At 35.6% G+C, this 21,064-nt stretch overlaps 1 protein-coding gene across 2 annotated transcripts in view; it reads left to right on the forward strand.

Annotated features, from left to right (window-relative positions):
• Positions 1-21,064, forward strand: part of TJP1 (tight junction protein 1) — a 192,554-nt gene that overhangs the window by 3,620 nt on the left and 167,870 nt on the right. For both annotated transcript variants that reach the window (XM_061347543.1, XM_061347544.1), the window contains exon 2: positions 465-615. In XM_061347543.1, the coding sequence (XP_061203527.1) occupies positions 465-615 (151 nt within the window). The remainder of the gene's footprint in view (positions 1-464; positions 616-21,064) is intronic.

The raw sequence follows: 21,064 nt of genomic DNA on the forward strand, positions 1-21,064 counted from the left end.
ACAGGTGCTGGCAATAAAGCATGACTCCAAGAGGTCGCTTAGTCTCTGGATTAATGTAGTTCACTGCAAAAACTATAAACTGTACTAGTGAAATAGGGCCAGAGAATGATGTACTGTCACTTGCACACAGTTGTTTTCATACTAGTTTGAACTCTTTTGTCATTTGGTTGTTACTTGCCCATGTAACACAGTAAGAAATCAGTTCTTAAGTGGCCACACTTGGGGTTTATATGGAGTAAGAACTTCAGGTTTATTTCCAAAATTCCTATAAATCGTCTGGCCACAAGTCTATTGGAAATATTAATATGGAAAGAACTTTATCTATGAAAGGTACAACAGAAATTATGTTTATCTAAAATAGCCACTCACCCAAATGCAGTATCAAATTCAGAATTACATTAAACTGTTGGTGTTATTTTGAACTATGTATCAGCTGTTAGAGAAATTTCTTTATTGTTATCCAGACCATATGCATAGACATTTCCCAGCATCATCAGAGCAAACAAAGCTGAGGGCTGTATCAGAGATGGAGCTGCACGAAACCTGTCAGATGAGTGACCAAGAAGGAAGCCCTTCTGCTGAGGAACATCTGAATCAATCATTCAACAAATACAGGTGTCATAATGTCTTTAATAATCATATTTCCTGTCACATAGTTTTCATGTAAGTGTATACACCACTGATGCTTTCAAGTTTTTAATTTGCTTCTGATTTTACTTGGCTTTTTTAAACTATGATTCTGTTTTGTATAATTAACACCTTTTGATACTTCTAAATGGGGGGGGGTCTGTTCTGTAATGATATAATGCATTGATGACACTGCAAGTTTTCAGTGTTCAAGGAGACACTGAATGAAAGCGTTCTAAGCACTGTACATGCTTAGAAGTGCATTTTACACATAAGCTTGCTTGGAATGTGAGAGACAATGTAAGTTAGTATCACAGTTCATGTTACTGAGGAAGACCTGTAAAAGAACAGCATGTAACCTGAAGCATGCTGGGATTCTGGAATTGAAGTCCCTGATTCAGAGATTTGAACATAAAAAGAGGACAGACACAAACAAAACTTTTTAAAGTCCTAAATTGCTTCATTTTATGTAGATAATATTCAGTTCCAGCATTTGCAGTTGTGTGTTTGGAATCATGCTTTGCTTAAATCAATAAGGAATCTATCTGAGAACGGACCAGAGCTCTCAATAGCTTATCAGCTGTTAAGAAATATGGTAGGTAATTTAAATATGTCCAGCTAAGGGGGAAACTTAGATTCTGAGAAAAACACTTGAAAAGTAGTTAAAAACTGTACTGCTGTTTTGATGCATCAGTAGCATATAAACATTAAATTATGAAGCCCTAATACCTTTGCATGTCTAGGTCAGTTTTGTTAAGTTTCAGCTAGCGAATGGATTACAGTAGCTTGTAGAAGTGTAGTTAAACTTAATGACTGTGAAGTGATTGAAAAGATTGTGGTCATAGGAGGTTAAGTTCATCTTGAGTAGCAGCGAAACATGAAAGGGCAATAGAAGACGTGAAGACTCTTGATGTCTTTTTGAGCCCATACAATACAGTATGGGCCCAAATTGTACAGTATGGGCTGAGCTATACCTGCAAGTAATGAAATCCCAGTCAGAACTCCTTTCTCCATGTACATTCACAAGAATTCCATGAGACTGGGAGTCATTCATAACCCAAGTTTGTGCCATTTGGATTTAAATAGATTAAATCTACAGCACCGGTCCTGCAACATCATAAGACAATTCACTTACAAAACCAGAACAATTAAGTGTCTGCAGCTAAAGAATCACATCAGGGAAGTAGGAGACAAATACTATGCTGCAAAAACTTGATAGTACTAAAAAAATCAACTGGAATAAAATAGTCAGTATTTGCAGTCAGGCAATCTCACTATAAGATCATTCTGTATGTTCCATATGGTAAGAAAGCATATTGTGTATCAGTCCTTTTCCCTGCAGTGTATCAGTGTTAACTGTAGAAGCTGATAAAGCCCCAGAAATCACACAGCTGGAAAGGAGTATTTATCTCTACTGGAAACAGAGAACTCAATGAGAAGGCAAACTGGTGTGTAATAGCATGCACTTTTCTTCCAACACCAGTGTCCCAGGAAAAAATATACCTTGACACCAGGTTAAAATAGTGCTAATCTTTCCACAACTTCTGTTGTATGCTGACACTTACCTCTTCCATCCATAGAGAAAAAATATAATAGGTTACTGGCTTTTCATAATTTCTTTTAAGTGCCACACCTGTGCCAAACACCAGAAAGAAAATTTTACACAACACAGTATTTGTGGAGAAGAAAGTCTCAAGTGCTTGTTACAAATGATGAGCCCACTTTTAAAGAAAACAATATAGCTGGAAGCAAAACAAATGTGCCACCCGTATGTATATTGCATAAATTCACATTACAAACCACAGGTGCAGGGACCCCATCAACAAGGCAGCCAGAGACAGAAAGAGCCATCCAGAAATACAACAGTGCACACAACATGCATGGATGCAACTAGAAATATGTAGCAGTAGTTAGAAGACATGAGAATGAAGAGAAAAACAAAAATAGCATCACTGCCCTTCTCCCAGTATTTGAAAATACTCTCAATCATTTGTATAGTACTTTTTCCAATGATAGAAAACTGTCAGACACATTGACACTCTAAGGACAAGAACTTCTTGTCTCTGAAATAAATGACAAAATTCCAGACGATGTTAGTGGGAGCATCATTGTGAGATTGAGTACTTTGATAATACAGATAATAACAGATGTTACACAATTCTATAGCAATTGTAAAGCTCTATTTTTATGTTTATACAACTTACCAGTGTCTTAGCACTGCAGAATAGATGGTACATATGGTTACTTTACACGTCTACAAGAGCAAAATCATCTCAATTGTAAACACTATGAAGATCCTGTTAGTTAAAGAGTCAACCAACTATAGCCATTAAATAGTTCAGTCATTAAAGCACCTTGGGCAAAAAGAAAGCAAAATTAAAGATGCAAATGTTGTGTGGATTCACACTTAATATTTTATTTAAAGGTGAGAGCCCTAATAAGGATACCCTGCTCTGCATTCACAATTTTCCCTCTTGAGACAGCTCCAGCATTTCTGATGAATACTGTAAAAATACGATTTTAACATAAGTGAAACTGAGAAAGTCTGGGGTTTGCATATTGCAATTTGGTCTAGGACTTCATAGGCATACCCTCACAAAGATGCCATACAGAAATACCATATTGCACATCATCTGCAAATCAGTGTTAAGGATATGTTCTTGGTCTGGTTTGGGATCAGAAAACATTGTAACTGGTTCTGTTAATTGTCTTCTTTGTACCTTCTTCCCCAAACACCCTCTCCAAAAAGGACAGTTTTTATTAAACAAGTTGAAGGAATTACAGGTTGGGTCAGTAATTGCCTGAATATGTCCTCAAATTTATTAATACTGCTTTCAACACTTGGGGTTTTTTTTTTGTTACTTTCCTTTATCTCTCAAGCATCACTGAAGATATGATGCTGGCCCTATGAAAATCATGCAGATAACATAAAAGAAAATAGTTATTTTTCTTAGGCTTTCTGTGTTGTTTTTTTTTTCTGCAACAAGTTTTTATTCTGTTATTGATTGAGAACTGAAATGCTGAAGCAGACAGTTCTCAGTAACATTAATAGTACATATCTGTGTTACTTTCCAATGTATTAAAAAAAGATTGTGTCACAATGTCTGCCAAATATATTACCAGAATAAGTAATATCCAGACTGTGAAAATGTGATATTATTTTTGCAGTTGTTGTAACAAGCCATTTTTTTCACACTGCAATCAACAAGAGATTTTTGCACACATTTTCCATTTTCCTGTAAGTAGATTATGTTTGCATGTATACGTGCTTTACAGTTCAAGTAATTAATTTTAAGTTAGCTTTATGGATTTCCCACTGATGACTGGATCCTGATATGGCTCAGTTCTACTGAATAGGATACACCTTTATTAATCTACTGGAATTGTGCTTTACAGCTTTTAAATAAATCAGTTTTCAACATTTGAAATTCAACATTTTGCACTGGGAAAAAAACCTCAAGGGTGGCAAAATTTCACTGCTGATTATCAGTCCTGTGGGAAAGGAAACAGCCACTGCTATATTTTAGATAACAAAGAATCGTGTACAAATCATGTAAACAGCATTTATTCAGGAAGAAATGAGAGCCATAGCAGCAGATTTTTAGAATTTATTTGGACTGCCATATATTGGCATCTTACACCTCTAAACATCATCATTAGTTTAGGAATTAGAATTTTTATGGCATTTTGTCATGCATTTTGTGTATTAGAAACTTGGTAAGTGCACAGGAAGAATGGTCCAAAAACTTAAGTGCATGCCTTAATCTCAGCACTTTCGAGGACAAAGATCCAATTATCTGACAAGGCACAGTAGTCTAGCAGTCACAAAAGAATTACTTGCATTTTTCTGTAAGATAGCAATTTGATGCTTCTAAATGTAGGCTTCTATTTAACTTCTTACGATTTCGTCATATAAACATAAGATTATCTATACTGTGTGTTAGGCTGAAAAGCTTATGGTCTGGCCAAGTAAATACAACATTTTGTTTTCTAACAATTAAAAAAACCCAAGTTATAAAAAAGTAAATTCACGGTGAGACTGGATGATTGAGAAGATGTTACAGTATCAGGCTTACTGAATTGTTGTAGTAAATTGGCCTTGTCTCATATTCCATGCCATTTTTTATATAGCTTAGAACTCCCTTAAAGTTTTTGCTTTAGAGAAAGAGCTTACTTTGCAATAAATACTCAGTAAATAGTAATTGACAAAAAAAACCAAAAAACCAAAATAACCCAAATCTCAAAAAAAGCATTGCTGGATTTAAAACTGTAAAAACATGTTTTTAGTATCTTCTGACTTCAAATAAAAATCACAGGATTCAAAAAGAAGGAGGTGTCTGAGAAGGAGGTGCACAAGCCAGGACATTAAGTAGCTTTGTTATATTTAGATTTGCAAGGTTATCCAGTAAGTTACATATCTATTAAAAGAAGGATGGTCTACACCATAACAATACTAAAATCAAGCAACAACTATGTATGTAGCATTTGGAAGTTAATACTGAAAACTTAAGGTAGCAGACTCAATTTAGCCACTAGATGGTACTACATCACAGTTGTTAAAAAATACCTTGGCTACCTATTTGAAGTTATTGCTGCGAATGATTGTTTAAAATTGTAACAATATCATAACATTTAATAGTGATGATCCACTTGCCCAGTTTTCCTGGATAAGAGTCACACACATGCATATAAAACATACATGTATCAGACCACATGAAGGTAGATATGTAATATATGACAGGCAAAGGCCATAGGGCTGGACTGCTTAAAGAAAAAGCTCCCTTTCAAGAAGACTTCAGTGAATGCAAAATCTTGTCAGAAAATGCACAATTCCACTGCTGGGAAATGTCAGATAATCCCCTTCCTTCCTTACCAGTATGTCGAGCAGAGATGAACCCGAAGTCACAGATCAGGTTGGTATGCAGCATCCCATTGCAAGAGATAAAGCATAGTACAGTATTGCAAATGATTATTATGCATGAAGTCTGAAATAAGGGACCGCACAGCTCTGTAACAGCCTACAGACCCATGCTGAATACCACATTCCCTAGCACCATAATTGTGCCCCCTCTCAATCTTTTAACCATGTGAGTACAGTGACAATACAGAGAGAATTCATCAGTGGAATTCTGCAGCAGATTGATTCTTATTAACAAACTTAAAAATTGATTAGAAAAAGGTCTTAGCAGTGAGGTGGAAAAGTTTGCTGAGGATACACATTTACTCAATGTAGGAAGTGTGAGAGCTGAATGCATAGAACTGTAGATGGGCCTTAAGATAAGTGACTGGGTAACAAAATGGCAGAGGAAATTTAGTGTAGAAAAATGTGAAATGATTTACATGGGCAAAAATGTTCTTGGCTTTATTAATAAATGATGAGCTGTGAGCTGCCTGTTACCACTCAGAAGTGAAGTTTGGGATTGTGATAGACAATTTCATAAAAAAACATTAACTCAGTTCATGGCAGCAGTCCAAAAATACAAATGTTTGGAATTGTTAGGAAAGGAAAGAAGATCAAAACAGGAAATATAATTATGCCCTTCTATAATGGCACAGTTGCTCACACCTGGAACACTGTGTGCTGTTTTGGTGCTTGCGCCTTGAAAATGTTATCTTAGATCTCAAAAAAAGTTCAGAGAAAGACAATAATGATCAGATGCATGGGACAGAATGGTTTCCATAGGTAATATAATCCAGCAGGCTGGAATAGAAACAGCATATGGGATGAGAGAAAAACTTTAAAAAGCAGAAGGTGAGAATTAAAGGATCAGATACGCTTCTAAAGGGCATCCAAGAAGCTATTGTCCTGCCTACCTGCTTTGTTCAGTGACATAACAGTATAGGAAAACAGAAAATAGCTTCATAGTGGGTTGGGTCTTCTTTGTCAGGCTTCCCTCTCTTCTTCTTGTGGTGAAAAGCCAGGCCAGGCTGGCAATGGCAATAAGACAAGGAGGTCCTCCATGTTAGAAGGTCCTTAGATGTGCTACTATTCCTTCATTTCTTATTAGTGAGTAATATGTAAGATGAATGAAATCAACCAACCATTGAACAGACAGTTCAGAGTAACCAGAGGCTCCCTCTAAAGACAGAAACGAGGGCCACTGTACTCTTAGAACATTTATGAGGATGCACCAGCTAGCACTTTACAGAAAGCACACTTTTAAATCCTAGTAAACACGGTAAGTCCATGCTGTGTCAGGCAGGATTGTCATGTTTCTGTGATTCATTAGCTTTTTAATATTTAAACAAATGTGTAGGGAATCCAAAATATTCCAATTTCTAGTAAGATGTCACTACCTGAATATTTCAGAGTGGCATTTGAAACAGAAAACAAATCCTGTTTCCCTGATGAAATTTATGTGGGAAGAATCTGTAATAGAAAATTTTCATGGATTATGCACACATAGAGGCATTTGTGCAAGACAGGGTGTATTCAGCCAATGCGATCAAGGATTGGGAAAAGCAGGAACAGCCATTTCTTGCCAACAATTACTGAGACAAAACCTTGACTGCTTCCTCCAAACATCTGCTACTTGGCATGCCCAAGTCATTGCCAGTATTACTGCTGCAAGGGTGCCACCCCTAATTTTACATGGATTTTTACTGCAAACATATTTTGTACATTGGAGCTAATACAGCAGGTGATCAGCATAGGAGATCCTAAATGTTTACTAAGCTTCAAGACGATTAGGTTTTGAGGAACAGATTGCACTATAGTGCTTCTTTACCACATATTTTTCTGACATGCATCAGCAATAAAAATTAGCATCAACATACCTAGGAATTACTACTAGTTAGCTTGTGGCTTTTGGTGTCACAGCAGTCATATCAAACTCAATTTGTCCCTTAGCTTTGGCTTATTTGATAGGAAGCTGCTCATCTCAGTTTGGAACAGATAGAACATGGCTATAGTCAGCAGTAGGAAAAAAGTGTAAAAGAAAAATGAAGGCTGAGAAGAAAACAGCAAATAAAGATGTCAGAACAAGTGTCTTTGATAAGTCATTTTGGAGATTTCCACTTTAGAAATACCATTAAAAGTATTTGCTGTCTGTTATTTGGATTTCTTGCATTGTTGGCACATTTGCAGTTATTAGATGCTGTAGTTAATTGTATTTTAAGTATAGTATGCCCTAATAAAGACAAGACTCTATCTTTAGTAGCCTGCTCAGCTCAGGGTAATAACCTGCATTTTCATCTATATAAATTGTAACTTCTGTAAACTGCTATCTTTGCTACACAAAATGTAAAATATGACAAGTTCTATGATATTATAAATAACTAAAAGGCACTTCTGACTAAACCAGCAGTTGCTTATGTAAGCTAACTACACTTATACAGAATTTAATTATTTTTTTTCCATAAAGGATACCAACTGTGGTAACCATTACCATAGCAATACATTATGCATGCTTCCTGACACGATATCCCATGTCTCAAAATATCCAGAACCCAGTTATCTACTCTTCTTGGATTCTGCTTGCAACAAAACCAGAAAAAGGATGCAGGTAGCTTTTGGCCTTGAAAACACTTTTTTTTCTGATCTTTGAATTTCCCTAATTTCTGGCTTCTACAGTTAATTAGTGCAGTCTCTGACTACTCTAACTTATTGTTGGCTATTCTTGGCTAGGAATGCCCGAAAGGTTGTTCTTTGCGTCAGAAAGAGTCAGAGTACAGCAGTAATCCAGATAAATACCATACCCTGGGAGCTGTGATGGGGCTAGAATTTGCATATTAAGCATCTTTTCACTATTCTGAGAGGCTTTTTGCATTACGTATGTTTTTCACAGGTACACTTTGCATTGTTACAGTGGACCAGATACAGACAAGTGGATTGGGCCTTACAGCTGCTTGTCCAGCCAGCCAGCCAACAAGTATTCTTGTCTTAAGATGATTCTTCCTTTCTGTAACGGTTTCCTCTTATAAAAGTGAGGGGTTTTCAGTAAAGATTAATAAAATGGAAGTGTCAGTTTTGAGAAGGGGTATGTGTTAGAGGAGGTGGACTTAGTAGTATACATACTGTTACCATGCTGATCAGTCAGTTGGAATATGCATATAATCTTGCTATAACAATCTAGTTTTACATCAGCTCTTGAGTAAAAGATCATAACTAAATGATTGCATCTCAGTAAAAGCTTCTCATAAAAGCATTCTGTCTTAAGACTTGGCTGTACTTAGAAACATTACCTCTTTCATATTCTTTGCTATAGCTCCACCCCAAGAGCACTGAATCATAAAATTCTCATTAAAATATTTCTTCTAAGAGTGCTGTTGGCATATGCTTTGCTTGCACACTGAGGAAAAAAATTACTGAATCTCATGTGATAACATCATTTAGACCTTTCTGTCATAGCAATACTTCCATAAAGACATATCTAAATTGTAAACACTTCTAGGTAGGAATGTGTGTTTATCGGGCTCACCTGTGAACTCCAGGCACTGAAGTCATACAAGTAACACTAGGAGCAATAGTACCATGAAACAGATACTCATGTTATAGGGGGCAAGAAATTATTGTTGGTTTTGCTATCATTCACAGTATATATTGTACCATGTTTTGGAAATACTATGTTAGGTATTGCATGAAAAGTCATGTGAATCTCAGCACAAAGTTTTCAGAGTTGTTGCAGTGAAAGTATATGTAGGTGTTTACAGTGCAAGCTAATGATTTTTCAAGAGGTAGAGAGCTGGATGCACAATCACTTAAAGCAGCATTTCAATTAAATTACCTGGCTTTTTCTTTCCCCACATCTTTTAAGAAATTATAAAAAATAAATAAGAAAGACTACTATCCATAAATCTGGGAATAAAGTAAAGCATTAAATTTAGAATACCTTTTACATAAATATATTGACCCTGATGCATATTCTTTACTACACTTTTAAATGTAAGTGGAATGTTGAACAGACATACATAAAATCACAGTAGAGACACCGCAATCTTTAGGATGTTTTAGAAAGCCAGAAAAAACTGACAGATGCAGACACAGGATTATGAATTGATTTTAGAAGGGATCAAATAATTTGCAAACTGTCCAATCTCAGGATTCGTGTAATGATTTTTGAAATAGCTATACATTAGCCTCCATTGGCAGTGCAACACTTGTACAGAAATGGCCCAAATAAATTTTCATGAATAGATCAAAGAGATTATTATATTCTACTTAAACATTTTTCTTTATGGTGTATATGTCACAGCCATATAAATGATCTTGCCTGCTTGGATTCAAGACAGTTTTTTTTTACAATGAAGTCTTCCACATAGCTTATGTTTTAATGGTAAATATGGATGAAGATTTTTACATCCTGTTTAACCTTGTTTATTGACTTAAGTGAGGATTTGGGAAAAAAGTTATAGGGTACTAACTTTCAAGTTTTGGTGTTTTGTTAAGGAGTTTAGCATCACAAGTACTGCTAGTATTTTAAAAGTCTTACTTTACTGGTGTAGTAACCATGATGGTTTTGTTCATTGCTTTGTCTGATCACTTATGGACACAGTGATAACTGAGATTAATGCATCACCTGCAAGTTAATTTGGCCTATTATTTTTATTATTTTTATTGGGAAGTACCACTGTACTTGCCAGTAATACAGAAAGCTCAGTAAAAAATGATGATTGGTGGTCTATAGCAGCCAAAATATTAGGGTGAAGAAAGAGTCTACTGAAAAAAACTCTCTTTTGTAATACTGTTTACTGTTATTTTTACTTATCCTGAAAAAGAGGAAATATAAAAAATCAATAAGAATAAAATGAAAAATATTAGGCAATATATATTGTTGCTCTAGTAAGCAAAGATATCTTTCTACCTGAGTTTGGAAAAGGGACCATTTGATTTAGACTAGACAGTACGAAAAAGCAAAAGGTAAGTAACAGAGGATATTAAATGAACTTTTAGAGAAGTGTATCAAGAATCCCTTTCTACTTTTTGTCCCCAGACAAGAAAAAATGGGGTTTGAAAGGATAGAGAACAAAGCAATTAAGTATTATTTTTAGTTAATTTTATCAAAATCATAAGTAATCTGCAGAATTCATTGCCACCAGATATGATCAAAATCATTAACGGATAAAAGGAGTAAAATAAAAATACTGATTGGACATTTCAGTGTGTTTCTTAAATTTATATTGTCCTTAGAAACCACTGAAGTGATTTTGCATAGAAAATAAATATACTTTGACTTCTTACCACATTATATTTCCAAATAATATAGTAAGGTTTACATTAGTTATTTAATGTTAAAAATTAAACATTTTTTGCCATAGCATTACTGATTTTTTAAATTTTTAAAAATGATTTAAATACCAGAGAATATCTTAAATATGTTTTCTGATAGATCTAGGGCAGCAAATCCCTTCTGGACATTTATCTCTGAAATTACATTGAAAGGAATAAACAGCTGTCGGGAATATAAATGCTAACTCATCAGAATGCTGACTCAGTGCCGTAGAAATCAAAATAGGTTCATATACTGCAGAGATAACATGTCATATACCAACTAGTCATATTTTTAAGTTGGACAACCATAAAACTGGTTGAACTAAAGTGCTGGAACAAAAGGAGGAAGTAGAAATCAAATTATCAACAGGGAAAATTTTAAGGTCCTTGTAAAGACCTGCCATATGACCAAAAGAATTGTAACTATCAAAGTCAGGATTTGTTAATCTGTCACCTTCAGTGGTAACAAACCGACTGTTTAACAAGGATTATCTCTTGAATTAAATTTCCACTTCTGCTGTCCTGGCAATTAAAAGAATTTGTTAATTTTGCGGAAGCAGGATTTAGCAAGGAATGAACTGACAATCATTCTGCAATACTATATTTATGCTGTTTCAGTAGAGACATTGGTCCAATTTTGTCACTAAATATGAGATGAATGCTAGTGACTTTTTGCACTAAGATAAGAGTTGAAAGTTTTTGCAGGAGAAAATTACTATATTTTACTAAAATATCGGATGTTCTGCCAAGAGATGTGAGAAGGATTTTTTTTGTTTGTTTTGAGTGACTTTGTTCTAGTAATAAATCCTCTTAGGAAAAGAAGTACTATATAGACATTATTTCAGGACTTTTTAGCCACGCTATATTTATCCTTGATACCTTGGGTCAACTATTTTGACTTCAATTGAAGCTCTCTGCACTCTATAGCGAAGATTTTGGCTCAGTCTGGAGTTTTGTCCAAGCAAAAAATGATGTGGATTAATAGCTCACTGTATATTTTTTTCTGGAACAAATTACTTTACATTTAATGCATTTCTTAATATTCTAAAATTGTATATACATGTGAATGTATGTGTATATTCCTAAATCCACTTCTATAGCTGCTGATTTTTCCTTTCATATTTCTTTAGTGATCTGCACCTAACTCTTGTGCCAGATACATCACTTACAGAATTCAACCTATATCTTATAAAAGGATAAGTGCCTAGTCCTTTGGATATACACTCTGCCATTGGTTGTGCAGAAATGCTGCAAAGGAATAATTTGCTTTTCAAAAGTATGACCCTGGGCATTACTCAGCAATGATGGCTGTCAAAGAGAAGGAGCAAAGGACAGGAAGAAAATTTCTTTTGAAATACGACATTAAAGCTTAAGAGTCTTTCCACTGGAAAAAAACCTACCCTTCTGCCAAAAGAGAATCTAAAAGCAGAAAATCTTAAGCACTTCATATAATGAATTTTTTCTAAAGGTAAATGATGATAGAATACAGGTTTATTACTTACATAAAAATATTCATAAAGACATGCTAAAGCATAGAAGGATGGACTTCCATTTTCAATTTTGTAACCTCAAGCTTAATTCCTTTATTCATTTCAATTCTTCAAGCAATCAAGATTTCTCAAGCCAGAATCCTTCCAGGCAGCAGAATTTCTCTGCAGAAAGATGCCCTAATCCTGTGGCATCTTTGTCACATTGAAGTTACACAGTTTCACAAGGGAGCCCCAGGTTCTGCAAAATCCAATCTACAGGCATTGTTTTATTGCCCTAGGTAAAGTAGTCTTGTTTCATAAACTGATTGAAATTTTCCATGTACTGGCATGTTAGGCCTTCTGGTTCCAAATCATCCAGCTGTTACTAATTTGTTATGTAGCTAGTATCTCTTTGTGCTGTATGATCTATGAGCAGCCAACTTTTCTGCTTATTTTTATACATCAACATGCTCAATAACCTATAACTTTATAAAATACTTATGCAGATGTTGCCGAGCAAGAACTGCAACTTGGCCCTACTTAAGGCTTATCATAGTTTACTGCTTTTCATTTGAGAAATCACTTAGTTGAGAATATTTCTGTATTTAGTCCTTGGACATATTTTGCTTGTTAAGAATGTGTGAAGCAACATTTTGTTATGTCAGGGTCTGACTAGAGAAAACCCCAGTGTCAGACCCATATTGTTCATGACCCCAAGAGTGAAATTAAGATGCAAACAAGGTCAAGTACTATAACTGATCAGTTGGTTTATTACAAAATGACAATTATTATAAAAAGGGAAATTATTATGAAAAAAGGGATAGTGATAGGACAGATCAAAAAAAGGATAGAAATAAAGAATTCGGAGTGCAGAGAGCGAGTGTATCCAGTGGTGTCCTGGGGATCTGTTGTTGTCATCGGAAGTGGTGGGAGTCCTCCAGGGTCCGTAGCTCGTATCAGAGCAGAGTGTCCCCAAGGGTCTGTAGTAGTCATCAGAGGTCAGTGTCCTCATGGAGGCGTCCTTCTAGAGTTGTTCCCTTGAAGGTGCCCTCATGGAGGTGTCCTTCATGGGTAGTCTTCATGGCGACATCTTTTTCCCCTTTTTATAATGAGTTGGGGGGAGTACCTATGTTCTTAACATCACGCTTTACATGTTCCTGGTGGACCACTTTCACTGGTCTTGCAACAAACTCTTGAACTGCACATGTCTGTGGCAATTCTTGAGACAATGGACAGCAATTCCTCACACCAGTCTTCAAGATAATGGGCCACAGAGTCTTATCTCAGCTCTTCCCACCCATCTCTCAGGCAATGGATAGTGGGAGTCCCAGTTCAGCTCCTCCCACCCTTCTCCCAGGCAGTGGATGTTGGAGTCTTATTTCAACTCCTCCCACCCATCTCTGAGACAATGGATTGGGGGAATTCCATCTCAGCTTCTTCTTCAATCTTTGAAGCAATGGACAGTGGAGTCTGATTTCAGATCAGTCTCTCACAGGTTACTTTAAAATAGCTACCATAATTTAACCTTTTGAGTTGTGGTTAATATATTTTGTCTCTTCATTAAAAAAATAATAAAAAAGCTGAATCTCCCTCTATATTATTTGATTTTCCTTTTTTCTTCCAATAATCTTACATGAGCAAAATAAAAATAACTTTTTCTTATTATGCTCCTAGATACAATGTCCTTGATCTTGCCTCCTAAAGTTCCTGGTTTATGAGATTCAGGGGTTTGGAAAGATAGTTACCTCGCCCAGACTTTCACATCTGTCATGAATATCAGCATAGATAGAAAGAATCTGAAGCAATTTAACCTCTCTCACTCTAATTCCAGCTTCTGCTGAACAGCCTTCTTCAGCTCTTCTACTTCCAAATTAGCTTAGGATTTCTTATGTCTTAGTTCTAATCCTTCTAGTTAGGGACATGTTACCCAGTGACAGCCCCAGGACAAGATCTGCACCTTAGCCACATACATTCTCTCTGCGGAATTCAGAGAAAATTATGGGCTTATACTGTTTATTTTGCATTAGTAACTTCATTTTCATTGCTTTTGTAACTTAGATGGGACAGTGAATTATTTCTGAAATGGCATTTTTACTTTGAGCACTCCTACCAAATAGTACATCATTTATCCAGAACTGGCCCATAGCTTCCAATTTGTGGTTCAGCTTTCTGGTTTCTATTAACAATAAGCTTTGGATTTGCTACTGGTCCCAGTGAGACTTTGAAAGACTTCTCAGAGCTCTGATAGGATTACACAATTCTCTTCCACCTTTCCTCCTGATGTTCTCCTGCTCCTTAATTTACCTCTTGCAGTCATGGAACTATAGGAGTTTTATGAATTTTCCAGGTTTCCTATACCTGTTGTGAACTTTTTGTCCTGAACTTCACACTGTATATGTCAAGCTTATTCCCTACCCCTTTGATAATTGAGTCCCTCCTGGGAACACTTGCCTTGGAGAATTTCATCCTGCACAACAGCAGTTAATGACTGTGTCTAGTTTCAGCTTCTGGCATTTCTGTTTGGGACTCTGGAGTATGCAATAATGAAGCCTCATTAAGTATGGTTGGAGCAATGTGATATTTCTGTATGATAAAAATAAAGATTGAGCATCATTATTTGGGATCAGCTCCTCAAATACATCATGTGGCTTATCTCCTTCCTTCTTCAAAAATGACTTGTCTTTAAACCCAGTGAGTCTTTTAAATAGAAAATAGGGTTGATTCTCACCTAAGGTCTAACACTACATTTTTTGTGATAGCTCTCTTTATAACCAGCAAACAAAGCTCCATTTTAAAACAATGTAAACTCTTTAAGTAACAGGAATTTTAAGAGTGCTAGTGCCGCAGGATAATAAAAACCTGGCACAGAGATATTGCTGTCATGGAGAAATGTTAGGTTGTTGCATTAACTTATAACAATAGATTAATTAATCAGTTTGCTTACTTTTATTTGCTGCGAACTTGGAAGACTATGATTAACTTGTCTATTGCTGGCCAGGTTGATGTTTTTGGTTTTGTCTTATTTGCTTATATGTATATTTTCCTTTTGCTGGTACAATCCCCATTCTATTCTTAGGTCTCCATAGACATCTCCCTGTAAGTGTTACGCTTGCGATAAAGAACAGTGTCAGAACAGCCACAGATTCCCTTGGGAGGCATTTGATCATTCTTTTTATCTGGATCACTTAAAATCTTCAAAGACCAGATGTACCTGGGTATTAATGCTCTTTCAGAACCATATGTTTCCCTTCTGCATAAAACCCATGTAAGGGGGACACTTACATAAAAATCTTGCTGCAAATTATTGCTGCGTGCTCCTTCTGTAAAGGATAAAGGATAAGGAACAAGCAGGAACACATTATTTTAATCAACCCGTGAAAGACATAAGAAATCCTATAGGATATTTAAGCATGGCTAGATCTTTCCCTTCCTCCATCACTCTCCCAAAGTAATGGTAAATACTGCCTGCAAATAACCCCTTGTCTATTCAGCTAAGTAGAAATACAGGCAGCTCTTTTAGAACTAGGCACAGTTGGGTTTGCTTGATGATGTTACAGAACTGAGAATGTTATATATTATACTGTCTGTTGCTAAACACAGCATACAGACACATGATGGTAACCTGATACAGGAAAACTGGATTATATACCCATCTATCCCACTCTGTGGCTTTTGAAACATATTCTAAATATGACTTTTGTCTGTTGCCTTTCTCTATGCAGCAAATATGCCATCATTATTAGTAAAGCCATTGAAAAATAGACGCAATATGCAGCAGGCCAGGGGGATAATTTACATTCAATTTTGAAGTTGTCTTATCTCCTGGGTTTGTTCTTCCCTTTAATATTGTTCTATTCTATATGTGAGTTTCCATATGATGTAAATATGTAAGAGGTATGTGTATTCCTTCTGCAAACAAATGTTAAAACAGGAAAAATACCTTTATAAACCACCTGTAAACCTTGTTCATAAAAATAGAGCTCAGTTATGCGTCTTTGCATTAATTATTCATCAGAGTATGGAAAAAATACATATGCAAGCGAGGCAATGTAATGCTTATCTGGGTTGACAAAGGTACATAAAAATAGGTATCAGTAACAGGCAGTGTCTGGTAAATACAATGAAGTTACAGAATGAAGGAATAATATCTGTGGAGGAGTGAATTTGCTTTTTCTGGTGGTTGGCTATATGTCAAATGCACAGCAGAATTTATGAATAACTTCAGTACTGGTAAATGAATAGGAGACAACATTGTCACTCCTTGTAAGCGACCGAAGATGAATTTTGTGGTTTCTAGAACAGTTCCAACAGACTGCAAGGAAAAATATAGCTTATGATAGTGGAGGGGGAAGCGCAATAAAAGCTAGCAACAAACTCTCTGAAAATGCTTCTGGACAATTCTATCCTACTGCTATGCTGGACGATTTTTCTTCATGGGCTTTCCACCCATTGGGAATCACTGGGATCAAAGTTCTGTAAATCAGTTGAAAGTTACATTCTGGTAGAATAGCACTACATTGTAAAAATTTACAGAAGTTGGTGGGAACTGAAGGTATTTAGTACATCATGCAATTACATAAAAACTGGAGCACAGTGCTAAGACAGGGATGCTTTTCAGAAGTTGCAGTAGAAGATATAATTTAAAAATAACACAGATTATTTAGAGATCTGTTCACATGAAAGTACAGGAAGGCAAGAACAGAGACTTTCTGTTCTGTTCACAGTGTAGGTATCACAGTCATAACATCTCATAAATGCCCAAGACAGATGGGATGTATGTTCTTTGAATAATAAGACAGCAAGAAACTTACCTATTGGAATGAGTGACTCCAATACAGTGTGACCTACCTTAATCTTTGGCTTCAGGTTCACAGGAAACTTTCCCTCTGAACAGTTGCAGAGTTGTGATTTATTGTTGCTGTCACAATGATGTGAACAGATCACCAGAATGTTTTGCAGTGAGTACTTGTAAGTGTTGCCATTTTTTCTTTGTTCCTGCGAACACTTTGTCTTCTGTCTTCTATTGAGATCCATGCGCTTTCTTTTAGTGTATGCAGCCACTGTGAAGTCACTCACAGGTGGAACATCATCACTTTTGCCTACATCAGAAGATATGAAGCTTGATTTCATTATTTCCATTTTAATCTTCACTGCTATTTATTTTTCATAGCATAGCACAACACAAGACAAAACTTTTTTTTTTTGTGTGTGTGTGTCTGGTCACTGCTTTATTCATTCAATTTGCTTGTTGCTAAGGTCCAGGCAAAGTTTCGGAGGAGGAATGTCACACTAGATTAGCATGAGAAATCAGCCAATTTTCTTCAGAGCAATGCTCTGAGCTTTTGTAGGATTTGTATCTTTCACTTGAGAGTGAAACCAATGAATATGAACTCTAGCTGCTTGGACAGTTGACTTGAACATAAATGCAGTGGGTTTGAGAGTGCCCTTGCTCATTATCCGTTAAGCAATGGTCTTTTTTTGTGTATTCTGGTTTTCAGATCTTAGTAATGGTGCAGATGGTTCTGAGGAAGAGTTTGCACTCCTGCAATAAAATGAACAGATTTGCAGAGAAGTTTAGGGTGCCAGGAGAGATGTCCATTTATGGCGCCTTTAGTTAATCTACAACATTTTTCCTTTGCACATTACTGAGAAATTTTCACAGAATCAAAAAGTAGGGTTAACTGAAACTAAAACCATCAGAGTTTAATTTTTGTTGCATCCTCTATTCCTGCTTCACACACCAGAGAGCCAATGGATAGCTCCCAAAAAAAACACAGTGCTGAGTAAGAACCAGTTTCATAACAGCTTAGGTGCTCTTTCTATGCAGATGTAGGTAAACTGCTTAATTGGCAAAAGAGCAAGTGAGTTCTCCAACCTGCTAGTGTGTAATAAGGAAAAAAAATTGTGGATTATACTGAGAGTAATTATACTGTAACTATTAACGTGCTGTATGTTGGCTTTGTAGCAGTGCAGATCACAGCCTGATAGATTTCAAGACAGATACTATCCAGGTCAGTTCCAGGAAAACACTCATTAGAAATATTGCTTCCAACACTCACCAAAACACATGGAATAGCCTATGGTACCAAACCCTTACATGGCGTAAAATAGCAGCCTCACTGTGGCCTTGTTATTTCTGCCAGCTGAGTACACCAGGCCCTAACAGGGTCTTGCTTTCTTTTTGGATGCACCAAACAAAAATGTTAAATAAGAAGAGGCAAATAAAGGGCAAGGACAGAGAGTGTATTAAAATATACCTTCATTTAATATCTTTTGCTAATTCATTTTTTGAATATGTTAGGAAGCAGAAATATGTTAGTATTAGAGAGCACTAATGTGATGACCAATTTCAAGTTAGGTGAATCAAATCTTGTAGAACAGTACTGTACATGTGTCAGTTATTTTAATGTCTAAAAACAACTAAGAGAAGCTGAATTTATCAGAAAAATGCTACATAAACTGCCATAAGAGCAGAAGGTGATTTAAGTCCACTTACCTTATCAGACAAAATCTTAGTAGCGCATTATTTACCTTACTCTTTCCACTAAAACCAACCAACCAACCAAAACACATCCTACCAAACAACCCAAACCTTTGTGCTCTGTGTTAAGGGAAGAATAGAAAGTTGTTTAATTATCCCCTTTTCCCTTTTGCTATTCATGTGTTTTAAGGCCCTCCAGGATCTAGGGCCTTATGCAATTTGATAACGTAACATCAGGAATGCCATAAAGGCAGTTTTATTTTTATACCAGGGCAATTAAAAAAAAACATTGGTCTACTCACAGCAAATCTGGAGCCAGATCATCTATGCCAAAGGTAGCAATAACTGCAGTGTACAAGAGAAGCTAGAATTGATTATGTCATCTCTGAAGCAGAGGACAGAAAATCGCTTATTTGCTACAAAAAAGCGGTTTGTAGCAAGATCATTGATCTGCACATGAGTTTTTATTGTTTATAAATAACCTACTAGAGTCTGGAAAAGTCTTGACACCAGTTGATAAAAGAAGTTAAAGTATTGTAAATCCCTTATGTAGTCAATGAAGTACCTAAAACATGTTTGACATTAAAAAATACCTGTATCTGGAATGAACAGATCTCTATTTTGTATTAGATGGTCTTGTAGGAAGCTAAAATGTGGTTTATATTCCTGACAGAATGTGATCCAGTGGCTGATTATTTTAAGGGCATATTTACTTTTTATTTCTTTTTTTTCCACATTGTTTTATTAAAAATATTTTATATTAATTTGGACCAATATTTTCAAAGTTGAACAAGAACTTGGGATACGCTGTCAGACAGAATATATTGTTTGAAGTTGGGTTCTCAGAAATTCAAACACCTTTTTAAACTTTGGTTCAAGAATTCCTTTAGGCTGATCTGTACCTCTCTTACATATATATACATATACATACTTACATACATATACATATACATATATATATATGCACTGATGAGAGGGTTTCATCTCCCTGGAATGTTACAAATTCTACCCCAGCTGTCTTCTTAAAATTAAAAATTTAGTGACTAAAAGACTGGAGGTCTTAGAATCTTGCAGGTTCTTAACAACACAAATAGGTTTTGCTCTTGAACAGAGGCATATTGGATTTTTTAAAACTTTATAGATGCAAACTGTAACCCACTACCATATTTTGGATCTAATCAAATGTCTCAATAGAATAGGATACCATGGCTCCCGGATATGGCATGATGGAACCAAAAGCAAGATCCTAGGAGCCAATCCTTCAACCTGTTGTGTTCGAGCTGATTATTTCACCAGGTGTAATCCCAGATACACACAAAAATAGTTCCCTGCAGGATCAAAGCTTTTGATACTAGGTTTAGCTATCATTTTTTTGGTTAGCTTTTCATTTTTTAGTTCCTACCTGCTAGGCTTACTGTGTGTATCTCAAGTTTTAAGATCTATCAGGTTGTTACAAAAGACAGGTATATAGTAACAGTATATTCACTTGGAAAACAGATTTCAATCTGCACCAAAATTTCATGTAGGTTTCCCTCCACTGGAATTACTGTAACATTTGGTATATATTAATACTGATAAATATTGAGCACTTATAGGCTTAAACCCATAAATTATAGTTTTATTCCCTTCATCCAGGCTGTAAAAGTCTTGTTTATCACTACTTTATTATTTATACTCTTTGTTTTAATTTTATCTTTTATTCAGACATGACAATGAAATAAGCAGCTTGCAGTCCTTTAGTTTTTTTCTGTTTATATTTACTTCCACTGCTCTGGCCCAGACAAGAGTAATACTTGACTACTACTAACCTTCTGGGTTGGATTTTTGATTAAAATTTTGTAAAAAAAAAAAAAAAAGGAATAAAATCAGGCTTAGTGTAATTTCAAAGAAAAAAGTGAATAATTAGCATAAACAATATCCCTGTAATGAGCTCCATTAATGTTTTGTCTTCTTTTCATAGTAGATTATTCTATACTTGCCTCTAATTATAGTAAATCCTATTACATTAATTTTCATTATAGTGATAATCTGATCAAAATAGCGTAGCTTTAACAGTCATAGACGTTGTAATGAGAACATCTTTCTTGAAAGTGAAAAATGTTTTTCATATTTGTAGTAAGCATGCAAATATGCAACTAGGCATATAAAACATCTTTCAAATAGGATTCTGAGCAATTTCAATACATTCACGAAATATCCAGCTAGCCTTCAGGCTTTATATCTCATAGATGTGAAGACATTCCTATCATCATTTCTTTGAAGTACTACTAATATTAA

The sequence above is a fragment of the Neopsephotus bourkii genome, unplaced genomic scaffold, assembly GCF_033783945.1.
Source record: "Neopsephotus bourkii isolate Nb327-2 ecotype Australia unplaced genomic scaffold, CSIRO-AGI_Nbou_v1 NB_318, whole genome shotgun sequence".
Lineage (NCBI taxonomy): Eukaryota > Metazoa > Chordata > Aves > Psittaciformes > Psittacidae > Neopsephotus > Neopsephotus bourkii.